Consider the following 22331-nt stretch of genomic DNA (forward strand, 5'->3'; position numbering starts at 1 on the left):
CTTGATCACCCATGAGATTAAGTATTGCCCCTCCCCCTCCCCCCTTTACTTAATCAAACCCTCCCCTAAATATTTACCACTCACCCCTCCGCCCTCTCCCCCACACCAACTAATTAATTAATAGGGTTATTTTCTCAATGGAAGCGGGCCCTATTATTTGGAGACATTAACAAGACAATTCAATTTGCACAAATACAAAACCTCAACAATTTAGAGAGAATTTATTTTTTAGCAATGTAGCACCAATTATTTTCCTCCAGACCAATAGAGGAAAAAAAGTATTTAGATAAATTTGGCATATACATGGAATTGTATCGAGAGTTCTGAACTCGGGAATGAATTTGACAAATAACATTTTTTGAAATCCAGCCTCTTTCTACTTGGCATAAATTCCTGAGGAAACTTTCATTCACGTGAGTGCAAGGTCCACTAGCTTTTACGAATTTTACATTAAAGTAGACCCATAAACAAAGTCTTGCTATCATTAAAGTGAGCGACTGACACAACTGAACATCTTCTGAACTCGGAAATGAATTTGACAAATAATGTTTTTTGAAATTCAGCCTATTTCTACTTGGCATAAATTCCTGAGGAAACATTTCATTCACGTGAGTGCAAGGTTCACTAGCTTTTATGAATTTTACATTAAAGTAGACCCATATGTGTCAAGCACTGGTCATCTAGCCACTCACTGTTAACCCTTCATTCCCATCAGTGTAATGGACGTTACAAACTCCAACAAACTTGCATTGCTATACAATTACTCTTTTCCAAAACCTCCTATCTGCTGGTATCACTGTCACGTGGTGCACCTCCAGCTAACAGCAAAGGTGGCTTCCCTTTATTCGTCTGAGTCAATGACTCAGATTGTTCAGTAGGTTGCCTTGGTGCAGCCCAAGCCCTCAAACTAGGTTCAAATACATTGCTTGCAACATCAGGTGGTAGTTCATCTTCCCCTGCCAATACAACTAAACCCCTCTGGCGAAGAGAAGAAGGCTCCTCAAAGCATAATTGCCACAAGGAATCAATCAATCCACGCTCTTCCTTAATAGCTCCCAATTCTTCAGGTTCCATATGTTGAATCTTATCAATCTGAGATTCCAAAACCTGCCTCAGCTGGTTACCCTCAGGAACCTGACCTTGTCCATCTATTTTGCCATTCCGTGCCATCTCCACAAGATTGCACAACGCCTCTTGCCGAATGTCAGCATTTACATTATTTGCAAGGCTCGTCAGCAACTTGAGAAAGCCAAGGTCAACTGCAACATTGCTATCATTGGGATACTCATGCAGGAGGTACTGTAAAACCTGCAAACCTTTTCTGCAGTCACACCCGTCCAACAATTATTCAGAAGCAAGCTACAACACTTATGTTTAAAGCCGCTTACAAACTCACTCCTTCCCTTGTTCTTTCATTTGTTTTATAAGAAGTCAATTTGTATATTCTGGGTGCCAACACTCTATTCACGGAACTCTGTGCTTTGTATTCTGTGTAATCATATATTGCCACTTTCACCTCGATTCAGAATATTTAATCCAGGCAATTTAGTAAAAACAACAATATTCACCATCACAGCTGAACATATGCAAAATTCACACACAAGACTCTTTAGTGACACGATTCAAACAGAAACTTGACAACAAAATATAAAAATCATGTGCACGTGGATTTTGCAGCATCTACTCCCAAAAGCCTCAAAACCGCAAACTTTGTCATTTGTAACCTAAGATTGTCCTGTAACCTTCAAGAGTCTCAAAGGACCACAGCAGATATTCCAGGATAGGGGCTAGGGCATCAAATTGATCCACGTTCCAGTTCCTTTTGGGGCAGCCTATCACATGCAATGTCTCCAGGTTGAAGCGGTAAAATGCTCCAGCCTAGCTAGGGATTAGATAGTAGGGGTTTAGAGCCCCACTTCGAGGAACATCAGGAGGTCAAGGCATAGGATGGTTGAAGCTACACATAGGCCAAGCAGGAAGCAGAAAATCTATAATTTCATAGCTTCACTAGGCCAAGAAGGGGGATACTTTTGGGGCAGCACTGGCCACCCACACACTCAGGAGAAGGCAGCCACAGGAGCTACCATGTCATCGCTTGCAGAGGAGACAAAAGGTCACTTTGAGGTCTGAGTGGATCGCCATGTCACTTACTTTTTCAATTATTTTTTGTCTCCTCACGTCCTTTCAAGTGCAAGAGAACTACCCAAAGGGTGGATCTTTCCCCAATAACTTAGTTATGCATGAAAGAACTCTACTAGTACAAAACTTTGAAGAGAAAACTCTTGCTTAACCTCCAAAATACCTAACCGGGCAACAATTAAAAAGAACAGGTCATTTCCAGCTCCACTACAAAGTGCAGATCATCATCTCAAATCCAACTATACACATGTAAAACAATCATCACTAAAAATACCCCTTCCCCCACAGCAAAATCTTTTTTGGTTGCAAAGAATCCATACAACAATCCATTGAATTTAGAGTGACTTAGAGCACAATCTGTCAAGACAGCTTACTACAGCCTAACTCCCAAAGCGGAATGTTTCCAGAATCACCCAACACTCGCTATACCTTTGTAAGACTAGAATATATCCAATCATACAAATTTAGGTTTTTTGTTGTTCTAAAGTCCAAAAATCTACACAGAAAATAAAAGAAAAACGAAAGAGGAGAAAAAAGAGGTAACAAAAACTTTTTGAAAAACAAAAGGAAGACATACTTAACAAGCAAAGCAACACTTATGTCATCATCAGTGCGCAAGCATAAGCAGTTATACTGGGTTTCTAAAGAACCGCGGAGTCTCTTGGGCAAACCCAGTGCTTACTAAAATATGTCAAATAAATAAAAGAGAAAGAAAACAAGAAATAAAGAAGAAAAGAAGAAGGTGACTAAGCAAAAATAAACAAGCAAATCAAGAAACAAATACTTCCAAAAAACAGGAATAAGAACTCTCTCTCTCTCTCTCTCTCTCTCTCTCTCTCTGACCGTGCCCTTGACTGTGCCCTTGATCCAGTGTATGTGTGTCACTTAGCCAGAGAGCTTCCGGCCTTATTGGAGGCTGATTTAGACCTCGCCCACGCCTCCATGGAATATTGAGACGTTTACCGATATGGCGTTCCCAGATACAAGATGCTGCCACCAGATCCTTTCCTACGACCCGATCTTCACGGGTACGAGATCGAAAGATGCCTCAAAACCCCTGGTTTGATGATGAGTGCAGAGAGATGCGAGCCCACCTCACACAGGAGCAAGCCTTGGGACAATTGACATCACATGAGACACACAAGATCTTTAAGCGGTTGATGCGCTGCAAGAGACGAGACTTCCTCACACATAGGATGGATGAGATCATCAGATCATTTCGCGGGGGAGTCTCGACCACTAGGTGGGGATTCCTCTCGGAAGGGAGGCCACCCATCCCCATCATTGATCCGGGCGTGTGGCACACTTCTGCATGATCCTTATATGTTTCCCTGAGGCAGAAACCGCAAGACATGTCCTCTATGCCCAAGCCCACTACTTGTCATCTATTCACTACGTAGAATGTGCGGGCTACACTTCGACAGCTCCACAACCGGAAAGCACATGATCACGAAGGCCTCCGGACAGAGCACTTCGCACATGGGCAAGAGGTCCTAGCACCGATCCTTGAACATATGTTTAACCTTGTAGTTTGCCACGGCTTCCCACCAGCATGGAGCACCAATAATATCGTACCGTTACACAAAGCAGGAGACCTCATGGACACCAGGAGCTATCGCACCCTCATGATTGACCACACACTTGCCAAGATCTATGGATTGGTACTAGAGAGAGAGATCAGCAGTCATACAGAGGCACAGGGGCAGCAAGCACTAGGGCAGGCAAGATTCAAGAGGCAGCACTCTACTCTAGACCACATTTTCACTTTGAGGGCTATCATTGAGGAGGCGAGGTTCAAACATCAGAGAGTCTACACATGTTTCGTTGACTTTTGAAAGGCCTTCAACATTGTTCCACGATCCCGCATGATCAGGAGACTGCAGGAGATGCAAATCCTAGAGATGCTGATTTCTATCCAAGAGCAAACATATTCAATGCTTACTACCTTTGTGTATTTAGAATCGATGTCATGATCTTTATTATTTAGCCACAAAAAGTCAAAACATAAATTGCATCTATCCAAGAGCAAACATATTCAACGCTTACTACCTTTGTGTATTTAGAATCGATGTCATGATCTTTATTATTTAGCCACAAAAAGTCAAAACATAAATTGCATCTATCTTTGTCAAATCTGAGCTTGAAAACTTCAGCCACTAGCTTTTTGATTCTCAACTTCAAATCTTCTAGCTCGATCTTTGTGTAAAGCGTAGTGAAATCATAGGTTTGAAGGAGAATAGGAGACTCTTTTTTCTGAATGCTTTGAGAGGAGTTCAAAAATTTTAAACCCAGAAGACTTGCAAAAAACTCTATTGTTTTGAGATCAAATTCTTTTGAGAAAGTAAGGCAAGGGCGTAAGTTTTGACAGACGAGTTCTTCTCGTAAAACTTTTTGCAAATAAAAACAAAGTTATTGGGACATTTGTCCATATAAGAAAGGACAAATTTCCTAAGGAATTTTCGAAGAAGAGTTTCATCTTCTTTAGAAAGATGGTTACTTTGCTTTGAGCAATTAACAGAAGGGACTTCTTCTAGTTTCAAAGCAGCTTTCTGCAAAATCTTCCCTTTCCATTTTGGTAAGATATTTTGAACTCCTAAACTTTCTTCTATTTGCAAGGCAAACTTTAAGATTCCCTTATCAGTATCTTTTAAAAGGCAAGACTCTTTAAAAGAGTACAATCGAAATTTTGTGCCTTTCATGAAAAGGTCTCTTAAGTTACTAGAAAGCAAAATTGAAGTATCAGCTGTGACTACATGTCCTAAATCAGCATCAATAAAGCTTTGGGATCTCTTACTTTTACAACAACAAGGTTCTCTAAGGATAGAAGATTTTGAATGCTCTGAAAGCCTTTTACCCATCTCTCCATAGTTGAAAGCCTTTTGTCCTAAAGTTTTTACATACTTCCAAGCTACTACTAGATGCTTCCAAATTTTTCTCACAGGGACTAGCTACTATAACATCCCCACTGACGTCATCAGCGCCCAACAGTGGGTGTAGACCATAGTATAAAAATATGCTCTCACACATACAAATCCACACACCCACACATACTTGAGCATTTATTTATACAAAGTCTTCGTACTGAGTTTCTGTCGGCACTGCGAAGGTGAAGGGTAGACTCAGCCATGATGAAGGCTAGCACTAAAGGAGAAGGCTAATCAAAAGGTAGTCCGAAATCTCTTAAGCTACAACTGCTTGTGAAGTCTAAACATTTTCATTTTAGTCTCTCCCCAACGAGCATCTAAATCTAAATCTAGTTGATAGGGCAACGCACCATTTAAGATAGAAAGAATTATCACAATACCAGCAGGCCGCAACTTGGACGAAAACTTCACAAGGTGAAATTTGCATGTCCGCTAATACGGTAGAAGCATATACCTAGATGAATCCATGAACATTCCCAAACTCATCCTCTAAAAACACAACATAGTGCAGTTTCAATGTCATGATAGTCACTCACAAGGTTGAAAACCATAAACTCCATCATGCATAGCAGGGACTAGCTACTATGACATCCCCACTGACGTCATCAGCGCCCAACAATGGGTGTAGATCATAGTATAAAAATATGCTCTCACACATACAAATCCACACACCCACAGATACTTGAGCATCCATTTATACAAAGTCTTCGTACTGAGTTTCTGTCGTACAAATCCACACACCCACACATACTTGAGCATCCATTTATACAAAGTTTTCGTACTGAGTTTCTGTCGGCACTCCGGAGGTGAAGGGCAGACTCAGACATGATGAAGGCTAGCACTAAAGGAGAAGGCTAATCAAAAGGTAGTCCAAAATCTATTCATTCAAGCTACAACTGCTTGTGAAGTCTAAACATTTTCATTTTAGTCTCTCCCCAACGAGCATCTAAATCTAAATCTAGCTGATAGGGCAACGCACCATTTAAGATAGAAAGAATTATCACAATACCAGCAGGCCGCAACTTGGACGAAAACTTCACAAGGTGAAATTTGCATGTCCGCTAATACGGCAGAAGCATATACCTAGATGAATCCAGGGACATTCCCAAACTCATCCTCGAAAAACACAACATAGTGCAGTTTTAATCTCATGATAGTCACTCACAAGGTTGAAAACCATAAACTCCATCATGCATAGCACAGACTAGCTACTATGACATCCCCACTGACGTCATCAGCGCCCAACAGTGGGTGTAGACCATAGTATGAAAATATGCTCTCATACACAAAAATCCACACACCCACACATACTTGAGCATCCATTTATACAAAGTCTCCGTATTGAGTTTCTGTCGGCACTCCGGAGGTGAAGGGCAGACTCAGCCATGATGAAGGCCAGCACTAAAGGAGAAGGCTAATCAAAAGGTAGTCCAAAATCTCTTCATTCAAGCTACAACTGCTTGTGAAGTCTAAACATTTTCATTTTAGTCTCTCCCCAACGAGCATCTAAATCTAAATCTAGCTGATAGGGCAACGCACCATTTGAGACAGAAAGAGTTATCACAATACCAGCAGGCCGCAACTTGGACGAAAACTTCACAAGGTGAAATTTGCATGTCCGCTAATACGGCAGAAGCATATGCCTAGATGAATCCAGGAACATTCCCAAACTCATCCTCTAAAAACACAACATAGTGCAGTTTCAATCTCATGATAGTCACTCACAAGGTTGAAAACCATAAACTCCATCATGCATAGCAGGACTAGCTACTATGACATCCCCACTGACGTCATCAACGCCCAACAGTGGGTGTAGACCATAGTATAAAAATATGCTCTCACACATACAAATCCACACACCCACACATACTTGAGCATCCATTTATACAAAGTCTTCGTACTGAGTTTCTGTCGGCACTCCGGAGGTGAAGGGCAGAGTCAGCCATGATGAAGGCTAGCACTAAAGGAGAAGGCTAATCAAAAGGTAGTCCGAAATCTCTTCATTCAAGCTACAACTGCTTGTGAAGTCTAAACATTTTCATTTTAGTCTCTCCCCAACGAGCATCTAAATCTAAATCTAGCTGATAGGGCAACGCACCATTTAAGATAGAAAGAATTATCACAATATCAGCAGGCCGCAACTTGGACGAAAACTCCACAAGGTGAAATTTGCACGTCCACTAATACGGCAGAAGCATATACCTAGATGAATCCAGGAACATTCCCAAACTCATCCTCTAAAAACACAACATAGTGCAGTTTCAATCTCATGATAGTCACTCTTCCAAGGTGTATTGAAGTTTGAAAAGAACTTTAACATTATATTTTTCAAAAACTTTTATTGAAAAAAGACCCAGAGACATTAGTCTATCTAGGTAAAGAAGTTTTCTTTTATAGTCTTGAGAAGTAAAAACTCTTGGAACTGAGGAAGTTAAAGGAACTAAAGGAGGAAGAAGAGGAAGTGAGGGAGGCAACTCACGATCAACATGTGAGATTGCAAGAGAGCTAGGACAACCCCGTAACATAACTTTAGGTTAAGGGTAGGTATATGACTATGTTTGTAAAAGGAATGTTAAGGGTTTGATATGCGTTATCCATGTCAAAGGGTTCCTTTTAAAGGTTCTTTTACTCTTACGATGAGTTGATTTTCCTTCCAAATTAAAACCTCTTGGGAAGAAAGTGTGTAAAGTTCTCATCCAAAACAATTCACGAGGTCGAGCAGCCTTGTAAAAATCCTTGGCATTATTAAAATGGCCCTCTATATGCTCAATAGTAAAGCAACGAAAAGATTTGAAACCAAACTTTGCTGTTGCCGCATTGTTTTGAATTCTCAATCAAGGAATTCTTCCTATGAACTTTTCTACCTTCCCTAACATGTTCCTGAAAATGAATAAAAGCCGTCCTATAGGTTTGTCCTACATAAAGCATGTAACTAACTATGTATGTTATAGACAACATAAATTACTTGTGTGGCATGAACAGGGCTAATAGAAACAGAAGTTTTGAGATGCTTGTTTCTAAGACGTCTTAGTTTATTAAGAATTCTTATGTTATTATTTGTATAATGAGTGCTAACTAATAAAGCGTTAAAGTTAGCGAACCGAGGAGCTGCTGCTCCCCGTGACGCCGCGTCGTCCTTGGCTGCCCAACTGCCTCCGCCCCCTCTACACTCCCCCGCCGCCTCTTCTGCTCCTACAGCCGCTGTTGCACCCCCGCCCGCCCCTTCTTCTCCCGCCTCCGTTGCCTCCCCGACTAATAAAGCCTTAAAGTTAGCGAACCGAGGAGCTGCTGCTCCCCGTGACGCTGCGCCATCCTTGGCTGCCCAACTGCCTCCGTCCCCTCTACACTCCCCCGCCGCCTCTTCTGCTCCTACTGCCGCTGCTGCGCCCCCTGTTAAGCAACTAGCAATCCCCAATTTCTGGGGCAAACATACCAGCTTGCAGGCCAGCCAAAAGGTCAGCCAGCAGGGCCAAACAAGTGGCCAGAAAGGCCAAAAATGGCCGACCAAAATCAGGCCAACCAGCTGGTCTGGCCGACCAGAACTGGCCGACCAACTGGCAGGCCCACCGACCAGCTGGCCGACCAGCTAGGTCAGGCCTATAAAGGCACTAGCCCCCCACACTCTCACTGACAGGACAGGACCTGCAGCTGCTCCTCACCTCCTCCATCCTTTGCTGCAGCCCCTCCTGCTCCAGATCTGCTCCTCTGCTCCAGATCTGCCCCTTCTGCTCCAGATCTGCCCCCTCTGCTCCAGATCTGCTCTTCTGCCCCAGATCTGCTCCTTTTCTTCATCATGTTGCTATTCCAGATAGCCTGAAGGTTCCTTCCTCAGAGCATGCTGGCTTTTCAGCCATTTCCTAGGGCAGCTCCAGCCCTTCTTCATCTTCATCATCATCGAGCTAGACGGAGGACTGCGTTTCGCTCCCTCTGCTGCTATCTTTTCTATTGTTTCTCTACATGGAATCATCTTTCTGATTCACCTCAGCCATGGTCCTTGAGACACGACGGCTTGAGGTTCTTGTATTCAGTTTTTCATATTACCAATAGGCACTATGTTTTCTAAGTTCCGTTCTTCAGTTGTGTCTGAGTATTGTCTATTTTTGATCGCTCCACTGCAAACCCTATCGTTTCTCTATATGGTATCAGAGCCATGGTGATCTAACCTCAGCCCCCCCTCCTATAGTCACCCTCACCACCCGCCCCCCTCCCTCTATCCCCCGCGTCCCTCCCGCTCCCTCTCCTGCTGTCCCCCTCTCCACTTCAGCAGCAGGTTCTTCTGCTTCGACACCCCTACCAGCTGGCAAGGGAACGATGACGCCCCCTTCTACCTCCTCATCGCAGCAGCAAGCCCGTTTAGGGAGGGAACCTGAGGGACAAGGCTCGTCTTCCCAGTCAGCGGCCCCTAACCTCCAGCCTAGGCGCCCCTTACCGTGGGACTTCTGGAGGTTAGGACCCTCGAACTATCTGGAGGTTCCAGACTCTTATCCTCTACCATTGGAGGTAACGCTCATGGTCCTTCAGCCCCGAAAGGGGGGTTTGATCAGTGCAGTGGGATCTCCAACTCACCCCATTTGGAGATTTCCGTTTGCTTCCACAGGGGTGGAGAAATGGTCCCCGGAGGTGGTCAATGCTATTTTGGGGAATCAGATTACACTCATGATGGATGAGTGGATGGGGCCACATGGACTAGACCTTTGGTACGCCCATGGTACGGAGGCGAACTTTCAATTGAGCTTCACGCGCGAGGAGCTAGTGTGGTTTGGTGACAGGAGTTATCAGATTGCCGCTAGAGGCAAAGGTGGAGCAGGCACACCTCTGGCCCCGATATCCACACTAGTACGACGACGCACAGATACTGACTACTCACCCTCTAAACCCCCGGCAAAATCACACAAAGCAATCTTTCTGGGATAGGCACCCACTCACAGAAGAGCCTTGTTCCCGACTCCCCCGTCCTCACGAGCTGGACCATAGTGAGTTGGAACGTACACAAGCTCCACGACCGTGTTCATAGCCAACCGCAGTACCTGATACTCCGGCAAGAGTTGCTGAGGACAGTGGTAGGACGGGCAGTGGACATCCTTATGATTCAGGAGCACATGTTTTCAGCTTCAGACATCAGACGACGCCATCACCTTCTCCCAAGGAGAGGTCCAGAGCAGTCCCCTGTCGATGGAGTGGAGGACTCTGCATCTCAATCTCATAGACGTTGGCCCCAGAAGTCTACGATTAGGGCGAGCTCATTCTAGGACGGGCAGTTTGGATGGGAGTTCGGACAGGAGAGTCCAGGATCGGGATCCTGAACATGTATGCCCCAGCGTGCAGACAGCACCGCCCGGCCTTTTAGAGGAGGCTATCAGAGTGTTTTCCGGATGTAAACTCCTACATTGTTGGAGGTGACTTCAACAACCTGGAGTTTGGGGAAGACAAGCAAGGCGGAGCCTCTTTTTCTGAGATGCCAACAGCAGAGCGTCGTACCTGGGAGCAGTTTATCTTCATGATGAGTGGCAGAGAACCGTGGAGAGAGCCAGATTTCAGCAGGACAGCTGGTAGCCTTCTCTTCTCCTTTGGACATAGGAGACACGATCGATTGCTCGAGAGACTAGACCATTTCTATGCTGGGGACTGTGCACTACATAGAGGCGGATCTACCGGAATTTTGGCAGGTACCACGATGTCACACCACACTCCAGTGGTACTTCACTTGGATCAGCCCGCTGAGGTCTCCCCCAGAAGGGGGTCCACATTCCAGAGGACCTCCTGCAGGACGAGGAGATTCAGCAGGTCATGGCAGGGATGGAGCATTCAGAGACGGCACCGTGTGAGGGCTAGGCTACGTGGGTGGCCGATGCGATTCAAAGGAGCAATGAGGAGCTGCATGCTCACGCCCTTCAGCGGAGGAGTACCCTTCAGGAGCGAGAGCGGGCTTTGAGGAGAGACCTCACCTCCATCGAGAGGCTCAGGGAGCAGGACCCAGTGTCTCCAGAGGACCTCCTACAGGACGAGGAGATTCAGCAGGTCATGGCAAAATTCGGGAGCATTCAGAGACAACACCGTGTGAGGGCTAGGCTACGTGGGTGGCCGATGCGATTCAAAGGAGCAGTGAGGGGCTGCATGCTCACTCCCTTCAGCGGAGGAGTACCCTTCAGGAGCGAGAGCGGGCTTTGAGGAGAGACCTCGCCTCCATCGAGAGGCTCAAGGAGCAAGACCCAGTGTCTCAGTGGCTTAGTGACAGATTCAAGAGCGCTTGTCTCGAGCTCCAAGACACGGAGGTGCGATGGGCTGAGTTCTCCTATCATTCTTCCCGGGCCCGATGGGTCCAGCAGAGGGTTGGGATGACGAAGCAGTTCTTTCATACCACTGGGCCCCGATCGGCAGACACAGAGCTACATCTTTGAGACTCGCAGGGCATCATGCACACTGACCCGCAAGAGATTTTGGACATGACCACGGGTTTCTACAACCAGCTCTTTCAGACGGAGAGGATGACCTCAGCTGGTCTTATGGCCCAAGAGCTAGTTTGGGATCATGTTCTGCCAGTAGTCTTGCAGGACTTATGCAGCAGACTTGAGGAGCCTTTCACAGATGAGGAGCTCTGGGAAGCCCTCAAGGCTCTCCCGACCCAAGAGTGCCCAGGTGAGGATGGCTTGACTCCGGCCTTCTTCTGGAACTTCTGGGAGATTATCTCCACCCCTTTCCGTCTAGCTTGCCAGGAGATTTTTAACACATACCTTCTTCCTCAGTCTTTGAGCAAGGGGTGGATTTGTTTGATCCCGAAAAGGGGAGATAGGTCAGACATCTGACAGTGGAGGCCGATCACTTTGCTTGATACTGCATACAAGATCCTCGCCAAGGTCTTGAGTTTGCGGTTACAGCCACATCTTACTGACATCATCCATGACACACAGACTGGGTTTGTCCAGGAGCATAGCATCCTGGCATTATCTTCACGTTCTGGAAGGCAGTGGATTGGTCCAGAGAGGAGTTGAAACCGGCCTCTAATCACTCAGAGGGCAGTGGAACTAAACCTTTAATCACTTCAGCACTTATTTACAGCTCACAAAGCATATATCACAACCATTAACCATTGCATGATCACCATTTGGCATTTACCCATTTGTTCACGAACAAAACCACTGAAAAAGGGATGGAGGCTAGAATGCCCCTGCTCAACAGACATAGACAAGTGCACCCGATTGGCCCCAAACACCGTGGCGCCCCTTTCGGTATTTCTTTATATTTCACAGTGAAATGATTACAAGTTGCATCTGGGAGACCTTCCCTGCAACTGAGCACGCAGCCCCAATTCACTGAGCCTTCGCAAGGCTTTCAAGCATAGAACACCATCACATAAGTGCACTTAACCCATAGGCTCAACCCAAAGGCATTCTCTTTTCCGAGTGCAATTCCATTGGCTGTCCAGATGCAATCACACTGCACCCCAGCTGCACTCTCTTTGAGTGGTTTCCAGATGGCATTCACAAAGCTTTTCAAAGCTCCAAAATAAAATCAGCAAAGTACCCAACCAAAGAATGACTCATGTAGCTCTACCTGGGCACCTGCGAGCCAAGAAAGAGGCGGCACACGAGGCCAACCAATAGCTTATGGCAAAAAGAAATTGCAGTAACAAAATCACAACTCACCAAGCCCTGAAGACTCGAACCAAGTCCTCAATCGCCAAGAGTACATAGTAGCCAATGCCCAATTGCATTCTCAGCCAAAGAGGAGTGCAAAGGCATGAAGAAAGAGCATTTACAAGAGCCGACCAGCAAGAATTCCACTGAAAAATGCGAAAAGAAGCACTTCTGTCACGAAGAAGTGGGAGTTCTTGGGCTCAAAAGAAGCGTGCTTCAGAGAGGAATGCATTGAGAAGGTTTTGGAGAAGTTTCATCGCCGGAAAGTCCTCCAAAACTGAGAAAAACCAGTCAACCAGCGCGTCGGACCACTCGAAATTCAACAGAAAGCTGTAGCTTTGCAAGAGGAGAGGCCCAGGAGGCGGTAGAAGAAAAAAGGTCCAGAAAAAACCATTTTGCAAATTCGTCCAGCAAAAGAAGTGCTCAGCTCTGCCCGTTCTACCAAACGCACGGAGGGAAAAGCATATCACTACGAAGGGGAGGCAGAGGGGAAGCCATCGGGCCAAACGGAAGTCGAGGAATCCAAACGGGTGAGGAGTTATGAAGAAAAACGGAATTCAGCTGGAGGAGGCTGAAAAACCAGTCCAAAATCTCAACAAAGGAAGAAGATGAGAGACAAAACCACACATGTGAAGTTTAGAAGGCCCAGGAAGGTCCAGGAATGGCAAAGGAGCATGTAGAAGGCACTAGAGCCACCTGGAACTCTAGGGGGGCCACTGAAGGTACATGGCCCTCTAGGGGGCCCATTAAAAATGCCACGTCATCATTTCCCAACAACCACTCTTTTAATTTCTTGGAATGCCTTTGGGCCTAGGGATTAATTACGCTTATGTGCTAGGCACCATGCCGCGTTTAATTACACATTATTAAGCCTACGCTTGGACTTTTAAAACCAAAGTTGTCACGGTCTTGTAGTACATTAGAGTACTTAGAATTTCACGCCCCCGTGACATACCCCTCTCTTGAAACAGCAAACCACAGTTTGCTGCCCCAAAACACAGGAGCGAGCATGAAATATAGCATAAAAGAGTATACAAGAAAGCCGCAGCTATAGTATACAGAGATAGTGAAAATATGGCTAGGAATGTCACGGGGGCGTGAAATTCTAAGTACTTTAATGTACTACAAGACCGTGACAGGAGTCACAGCCGTTGGCCGTCCTCTTGGACTTTGAGAAGGCCTACGACAGGGTGGAGTGGTCTTTCTTAGAGGGCACTATGAGGAGATTGGGTTTCTCAGACAGATGGGTCAGAGGAGTTTCAGCACTATATGCAGGGAGCTCTAGTTAGATGCTTATCGGAGGACACATAGGCAAGGCTTTTCCTTTCTCTCGCTCAGTCCACCAGGGCTCCCCACTTGCTCCCTTCCTCTTCTTGTTTGTGGCGGAGGCTTTGGGCTACTATTTGAGATCACAGGTGGTGGGTCTCACAAGGTTGAAGCTCCCAATCAAACAAGAGGAGGAGCTTCTTGACTCGGAGTTTGCAGACGACACGGCCTTGTATGTTGAGGGCACCACAACGAGTCTGTAGAGAGTCAGGGGCACCTTAGCTATTTATTGTGAGGCCTCAGGGGCACGGATCATCAACTGGACGAAATCTATAGGTTTCTTCACAGACTTTGAGGAGACACAAGAGATCCGGGAGTGGGGGAGTGACTTTGGCTTCAGATGAATACCGCAGGGTCAGACAGCGAGATACCTCGGATGCCAGGTGGATACTGACATTAAAGCAGAGCAGCAGATTGCCCCAGTCCTTGAGAGTGTTCGGCGCAAGCTTCTCTGTTGGAGCTCGGACAAACTCTCCTTAGCAGGTCACGCCTTAGTAGCAAACCAAGTCCTTCTTGCCACGGCTTGGTATATCGCCTCTTGTTGGTGCTTTCACAAAGGTTGCATTGGGCAGCTCCAACAATTGGTACGAAACTTCTTTGGGCAGGTTCAGATGGCACAAGGAACACTAGGGCCCGAGTACCTTGGCAGACAGTGATCATGCTGTAGGCACTGGGAGGCTTGGGTGTCATTGATCCGGAGATGCAGAGCAGGGCCCTTTTGGGCAAGTTGGTGGTTCGTGGCCTCACCCCAGGTGTAGAGCCTTGGAAGCTCCTCTTACAGCAAGGGCTTCTGAGGAACAACCCACGCACTGGGGGACATTGACAGCCTTCACATTGATGGATCTTCTTAGAGGCCCCCCTTATGGGGAAGGGCTCCCCCCTAATGAGGAGTCTTCACAGGGTATGGCAGAGACTGGCAGGGGGTCTCATCCGTGCTCCGCCCAAATGCAGAGAGGAGTTTGAGCGCCAGTCCCTTGTGTGGCACCCAGAGATCAAAGATTAGGAGGGCCGTATGCTCAGACAGCGGACTCACATTGGTTAGGCACGGTGGGACAATGGTCCAGCAGGGTCCTTTGGCCGTTGGAGCAGACTACCTATGGAGATAGAGGTGAGGCTTGAGGCCCTAGCGCATCTGCGAGGGACAGGGCAGCGAATGGGCGAGATTGACTTAGCCATTCCGAAGTGTTGGGGGGGAGGACTTCACGTTTGCAGAGACAACAGACGGTTGGAGCAGTTTTCCTGTACTGGTGTTCCTTTGAGGATGTTGATGCAGCGCGACAACACGCACCCTGGCTTCTTCCGTGTAGGACCTGGAGGCCTACTTCAGCCACTCACTGAGAGTGACCCCGAGATAAATGGGAGTCTTGATGGGATAAACTGGTAGATGATTAGAGTGGTGGGCCGTTTGGGGAAGGCGTGGCACATTGACCCTCCCAGTATTTCAGAGCAGGATGCCTCTACATGGCACCTTTGGCTGTGGGAGGGTAGACCCCTGAGGGAGGTCCAGTGGGATCCGAAAGAGTGGTTTTGGCCCTCCAGGGGCAGCCCAGCTGAGCAGGTGGATGAGGTGCCCTTCTTTGCCTACACCACACGGATTGGTGAGGTGGACCCCTTCGAGGGAGAGGCGTTGGGTGACCCAACGAGTGCCGTGGGATGTGCGCTCCAGGTTCTGGACGTGGTTGTGGTCCAGCTTGCGACTGAGGAAGATCTCTTACTTCTTCTGGCTGGCGCCCACGGAGGCTTGCCCATCGGACCGTGGTTGGAGCAGAAGCGAGTGGACGGGCAGTGCCATTGTTGCTCTAATGGTGCCCTAGAGACTATCCCACATTGCTAGTGGAGCTGTCGCAGCGCAGCAAGGATCTGGATGGAAGCCCTCAAGACCATGACACGTATGCAGTGTCTTCATAGAAACTCCACCTGGGGGATGGTGGCTTGGTTGACAGAGGGAGGACGCGCGTTCCAAATTGATGAGATCTCCCCAACCTACCGGATAAAAGGTCAGAGCATCCAAAGGATCGCACTTTACGAGGCAGTCCCCCTTGACAGTCTAGCTCCTCCTCCTAAGGAGGACAATGTCTCGGAGATGATAGCCAGCATCACGGCTTGGAACATTTGGGTGGCTCGTTGCAGTCTTGTGATGGGTGAGCACCCGGTTCCACTCCAAGGCGACTATCGAGAGGCGTGCTTGTTTCTACAAGGCTTGGCCTACAGGTGTTTTCTACATCTTCACTCCGCGAGGGATTCGCTGGCTGTATAGTCCCCCCACTTGGCTGTTAGCCCCAGTTCTAGAGATCCCCTAGGCAGTGAGCTAGGTTTCTCTGGAACAACCGGTTTTTCTTTCAGCCTTCTCCGGTTTTTTCCATACTCAACACCTTCGGGGCGGCTGTCTTGTATGAAAATCTTTCAAGCATTAATAGAAGGTTCCTTTCTTTGGGGAAAAAAAAAAGCCTTAAAGTTGGACCAATTAATGTTACCTTTCCTAAAAAGTTAAACCTTTCTTCTAGCTTTTTTGTTTATTTGTTGAGTGTTTCACCCAACACTCAAGCCTCACCAATAGACATGTACACAAAAGAACACCATAAAGAAACACACAGACCTAAGGAAAGAACACCATCACGTAGGCCACAAATGAATGCCTTTATTATGCTACATGTGCATGGACAGAACCTTGTACAAAAGACGGCCTACAAGTGCTACACATCTAAATTGAGTGCCAAAATGGGGTGATGCTCCTATATAAAAAGGATATACTCTCACCATCTCGTGATGCTACTATACTCTCATCATCTTTCTAGGGCAAAATGCCCTGATTATAGTGGAGGAAGGCCAGTCTGTCCTCCTACCTTCTACTTGTTAGAAGGCCAACAAGGGCCCTTGCCATCCCAGACATGCTCAATGGGCCAACCCACATGTAGGGCATCGCTGCACAAATCCACTGACCTGGTCTAGCCCCCTGGACACTGACGGACGAGGCCATTTCTACCATAGCATCTTACAAAAATAATAGTGGGATGTGACATTTATCCCTAGGGGTTGTCTTGGTTTTAGCCTTTAGGACCTACCCCCTAAGTCGTCACTTTGAGTTAGAATCCCCTAACTAATCTAACCCACAAGGGTTGAGCTAGCAAGCTTACCTCCCAACAATGGTTTATTGCTTCAGAACCATCCCCGAGTGTGATGATCATAGAAGCTAGTCCACTTGAAGATCCAAGTCAAGTCCAATTCCCTAAAAAATAATGGTATCATCAAGGATACTAAGCCCCTGGCTTGTATCTATAGGCCTAGTCTTGGCTATCTTTAGCATCTGGCCTTGATTTTTAAAACCCACGCCCTCTTTCCATAGAGGCCTCTGCTTTTTCTTTAAAGCCTAGATTTTCCCAGAATAAATTCTCAATCCAAAAGCCACAGCTTCATGCAAGCATACACTTCTTCAAAGTGCTTTTGGAATAAGGCTAGAAGAAATCTATCAAAGCTCAAGGCCTGCTCTCAGTTCTGATACAAATTTAGGTCCTGCCCCCTTGAGTTAGAATCCTCTAGCTAATCTAACCATAGATAACACAAAGAAACCTAACCCATAAGAGTTGAGCTTGTGAGCTCACCTCCCAACCATTAGTTCATTGCTTCAGAACCAACTTAAAGCTTGAGGTTTACACCACCATGGAAGTAAGTTGTCTGCTTGAAGATCACGCCATGCGTTCCTAGCCAACAGGTCCTCCATAGGAGAGATTGGATACCTTGGATACTCAAGCCTAGTCTTGCCTGGCATTTAAGCCTAACTTTTCGAAGACATTTATCTAAGAACACGGCCAAACTCATCCTCTTTTTTTTTTTTTAAATGCAATTTCAATCTCAAGAGAGTCACAGGATTGAAACCCATAAACTCTATCATGCATAGTAGGGATGGCATCTCTACCAACGTCATCATCAATCCACCAAGGATGGGTGTAGACCATAACGCTTTCATGCACATATAGCCACACACTTTTTTTTCGTGAAATCACACACACACACACACACGCACACACATTTGAGCATCCATTTATTAAGAGTTCTGTCAGCACTCTAAAGGTGAAGGGCAGAAGCATTGACTTTTAGAAGAATGCCTAAAGCAGCTCAATTTCCACTGCTTTTCCTTAAAAGTCTAGCTTTTTCCAAAACAACTTAGGCGAGCAAAAAGGAGGCAAAGGGTTGAGGGGAGGGGCAAGGAAAGGGTAGAGAGAGGGATTGAGGGGAGAGGCCACAAAAGAGGAGGCAGAGGAGCTGGCAGGGAAGGGTGACGGAAGTACGCAAAGGGCAGATTCTAGATTAATCGGGCGGGACATATTAATCCAGATATCACTTTGGCATAATTGACTTATTTCATGGGAGTGCTTAGCTTAATTTGTCTAATTCGTGAGCACAGGGAGGGTGTAATTAACTTTAGGGGGGACATACTAGCTTTCTTTTATGGACTACCTTTGCCTTTTCTCGATCAATTCTATCTACAACATCGAAACCTCATCCATGCGAGCTTCGGTCTCAAACATAGACTATTCCAAACCTTTGATTAGGCTATGCCCTAACCCTCAAGCATCACCAGTATGGGGTTAGTCTAGTGGCAATGGCCAACTTTAGGTTATACTACCATTAATCCTCAATCCAATACAAAACGTAGGTTAAGCTGACCTTAACCTTGAAATATCTAATGATAGGCTCCTAGTTAGCCCTATTAGGGATGGTCTTAGGAACAGCTAGCATCTAAAAGTTACAATAGTTAAGGTGAAATTTCTTGAAGCTCTCTGAACAAGGTCCAATAATGATTCACAACCATCCACTTCACCCTCTTTTCTTGTACACTGGCAAGTAATAATTCATATATCATGCACAAATATATATCTAGATGAATCCAAGAACATGCCCAAACTCATCCTCTAAAAACACAACACATAGTGCCATTTCAATCTCATGATAGTCACTCATAAAGTTGAAACCATAAACTCCATAACACATAGCTATGATGACATCGCCACTGGCATCATCAGCACCCATCAATAGATGTAGACCATAGTATAAGCATATGCTATCATAGATACAAATCCACACACATACTTGAGCATCCATTTATGCAAAGGTCTTTGTTTTGAGTTTCTGGCGGCAATCCAAAGGTGAAGGGCAGACTTATTTAGCCGTGACAAAAGCTAGCACAGCCAATCAAAAACTAGTGGATGTTCTCTTCATTCAAGCTACAACTGCTTGTGAAGACTATACGATTTCATTTTAGTCTCTCCTAAACGAGCATCCAAGCAGAAAAAAGCTTAGACTATCTAACTGATAGGGCGATGCACCACTTAGAAAGTATTTATCGCAATATCAACAAGCTGCAACATGGATGAAACTTTGCAACCTCTAAAAACACAACACACGGTGCAATTTCAATCTCATGATAGCCACCCATAAGTAAACTCCATCACATAGCACGGACTAGCTACTCTGACATTCTTATTGACATCATCAGCGCTCAAAAGTGGGTATAGCCCATATATATACCTAGATGAATCCATGAACATTCGCAAACTCATCCTCTAAAAACACAACATAGTGTAGTTTCAATCTCACGATAGTCACTCATAAGATTGAAAACCATAAACTCCATCACGCATAGTAGGGACTAGCTACTATGACATCCCCACTGACGTCATCAGCACCCAACAGTGGGTGTAGACCATAGTATAAAAATATGCTCTCACACATACAAATCCACACCCCCAACATACTAGAGCATCCTTTTATACAAAGTCTTCGTACTGAGTTTCTATCGGCACTCCGGAGGTGAAGGACAAACTCAGCCATGACAAAGGCTAGCACTAAAGGAGAAGGCTAATCAAAAAGTAGTCCAAAATCTCTTCATTCAAGCTACAACTGCTTGTGAAGTCTGAACGGTTTCATTTTAGCCTCTCCCAAACGAGCTGATAGGGCAACGCACCATTCAAGATAGAAAGAATTATCACAATACCAACAGGCCGCAACTTGGACGAAAACTTCACAAGGTGAAATTTGCATGTCTGCTAATACGGCAAAAGCATATAGCCCATAGTATAAACATATGCTCTCACACATTAAATCCACACGCCCACACATACTTGGGCATCCCTTTATACAAAGGTCTTCATACTAAGTTTTTGTCAGCATTTTGGAGGTGAAGGGAACACTCAACTAAAGGAGACGGCCCATCCAAAAGTCGTCCACATTCTCTTCATTCAAGCAACAACCGCTTGTGAAGAATATACAAATTAGTCTCTCAAGAGAGGGGGGGGGGAGAGAGAGAGAGAGAGAGAGAGAGAGAGAATTAGTCTCTCCGAGCAAGCATCCAAGCAAAAAAATGTTTAGGGCAATGCAGCACTTAAAATAGAAAGAATTTATCCCAATATCAGCAGGCCACAACGTGGATGACTTCACAAGATGAAATTTGCATGTCCACTAATATGGCGGAAGCATATATCTTATTGAATCCAGGCAGATGCCCAAACTCATCCTATAAAAACAGAACACAATGCAGTTTCAATCTCATGTACATACCAATTCCTATACATCATTCAAGTGAGGGAAATTTGAGTGAAAGATGTTCTATAGATCTGGCAAAACTAGTTAATAGAAGTAAAACGGTTAGTAACAAATTCTCCCTCTATTCTCTTCCTTTATCAATAAGATCCCAAAAAAGGAAAATTCTATACATACCGCTGGAATTTTGAATTATCAGAAACTAGTGCATCCTTGAGTCCAGAATAGCCATTTGCCAAGCGGAAAGCAGCAACACAAGGTTTATTATTCCGTATTAAAGCTGTAAAAAGAAAATATGCCTATTAATATCCAAAAATAAGTAATCAATTTAAACAAACAAATTTACAAAGGAGGTCAAGCCTGTAAAGCATTTTCATATTTACTTCAATCACATAAGTTGACCAGTTCACACAAAAAACCACAGTATATATATCTCAAGTTTCCAGGACTTGCAACTATACTTCACAAACCACGAAATGGGTCACAGTTACACACAGCAGTCTGAGATTACCAACTCACTTACATGATATGGCGCCTAAAGATTTGGTGCGCACGGTAACATCTGAATCTGACATAAAATTGGATAGTAAAGGTTCTAGCCCCTTGGCATCCATGACAAGTTGCTGGCCTTTTGGGTTATTCTGAACAACAGTGCTGACAACTTCCGAAGCCCTCGCTCGGATAGAAGGATTAGGATTTTTAAGATAATGAAGAAGAGGAACCAAGCCTCCAATGGCATGCAAATCTGCAACCATTATAAAAGAAGCTCATAACACATCCAATTTTCTAGAATAGATCACTGATCAGACTTATTAGTTTTGGACAAGGGTTGTTCGAAATTCGTGAAAAAAAAAGCATTGCACCAAGGGTCAGCAGGAAGCACCATTCGCCATATCAATTGATTCCACATGCTCCTGCAGCTCCTCCAATAGAACTGCATAAAGCCTACTCTGTGAGCAAAGAGCAAGCTCTAAACTTTGACCCTAACTTATAAGAACTTAAGAGCCACTAATTACCTTCCATGTCTTCGGGTGTAACCCCCTGAGCTTCCAGGGCCTCTGGAGGCTTATTCATTACCATTGCAATCTCCTTCATGCGTTTGATAACGTCCACTGTTTGCTCCTGCATCGCTTCCATAAACCATTTTCTGTCGGTCTCACTACAGAAGGGAAGATACAAATGTTTCTCTCAATGATTTTGGAAAAAAAAAAATCATCACTTAGACCCTACGTTGACGAACTGGTATGAGAAGCTGGAAAAGGAATTCGGAATCATCAGAAAAAAAGGGACATCCAAGCAGGCAAAGGTCCACAAAACCTGAGTTCACGGGGCGGGGTCGTTCCATCGGCGTGGGAGAGGCTCCATTTGAGGAGACCTTGCCAATCCGGTCCGGAGGAACCATCGCCAAGCTTTAAGGAGGAGGGGGATTTGCCGTCGCCAGATTGATTCGCCATGCTCCAAAGTACCAAAAGACAAGTCGCAGTTTGAAAGTAGCTGCGTAATAAAATGGTCTCAAAATTGCAATCTAGACTCTTCTCGAACCCTCTATGTGAACCCTCCACACGTGTGCAACTAGATTCTTGTGGAAAATTGATTAAAATAATAAAAAAAGTGGAAATACAATTAAGTAGATGCGCGAAGTGCTCGAAACTCTATAAGCACTTCACGCCACCTAGCACTATAAAACCCCAACACCGCCAAAACCTTAGACATGAGATTAGCAGTCATATCATCGTGAAAATGATTAATCTGGAGAGGATTGTTGTGCTCA

At 45.4% G+C, this 22331-nt stretch overlaps 1 protein-coding gene across 2 annotated transcripts; it reads right to left on the reverse strand.

Annotated features, from left to right (window-relative positions):
* Positions 1-267: 267 nt before the first annotated feature.
* Positions 268-22043, reverse strand: LOC147884016 (uncharacterized). Of its 2 annotated transcripts, none has more exons than XM_087398785.1 (6): positions 21878-22043; positions 21577-21719; positions 21444-21494; positions 21084-21305; positions 20738-20840; positions 268-1321 (listed from the first exon to the last, which is right to left on the reverse strand). In XM_087398785.1, exons 1-6 carry the CDS (start codon positions 22012-22014, stop codon positions 781-783), a joined length of 1197 nt encoding a protein of 398 aa, XP_087254911.1. In that variant the 5' UTR covers positions 22015-22043; the 3' UTR covers positions 268-780. The 2 variants fall into 2 exon arrangements, with proteins under 2 accessions (XP_087254911.1, XP_087254912.1); XM_087398786.1 differs by having other exon boundaries at positions 21577-21682; positions 21878-22014.
* Between the last annotated feature and the right edge of the window lie 288 nt (positions 22044-22331).

The sequence above is a fragment of the Dipteris shenzhenensis genome, chromosome 27 (genome assembly GCF_047967505.1).
Source record: "Dipteris shenzhenensis isolate YYH24624 ecotype China chromosome 27, Dip_SZ_1.0, whole genome shotgun sequence".
NCBI classification, from domain to species: Eukaryota; Viridiplantae; Streptophyta; class Polypodiopsida; order Gleicheniales; family Dipteridaceae; genus Dipteris; species Dipteris shenzhenensis.

Coding starts and splice junctions, on each gene's coding strand:
- LOC147884016 (XM_087398785.1), bottom strand. CDS start 22,014: ATGGCGAATCAATCTGGCGACGGCAAATCCCCCTCCTCCTTAAAGCTT. Junction 21,306..21,443: donor ATCAATTGATATGGCGAATG/GTGCTTCCTGCT, acceptor TAATGGTTGCAG/ATTTGCATGCCATTGGAGGC. Junction 1,322..20,737: donor GATAATTCAAAATTCCAGCG/GTATGTATAGAA, acceptor GTGTGACTGCAG/AAAAGGTTTGCAGGTTTTAC.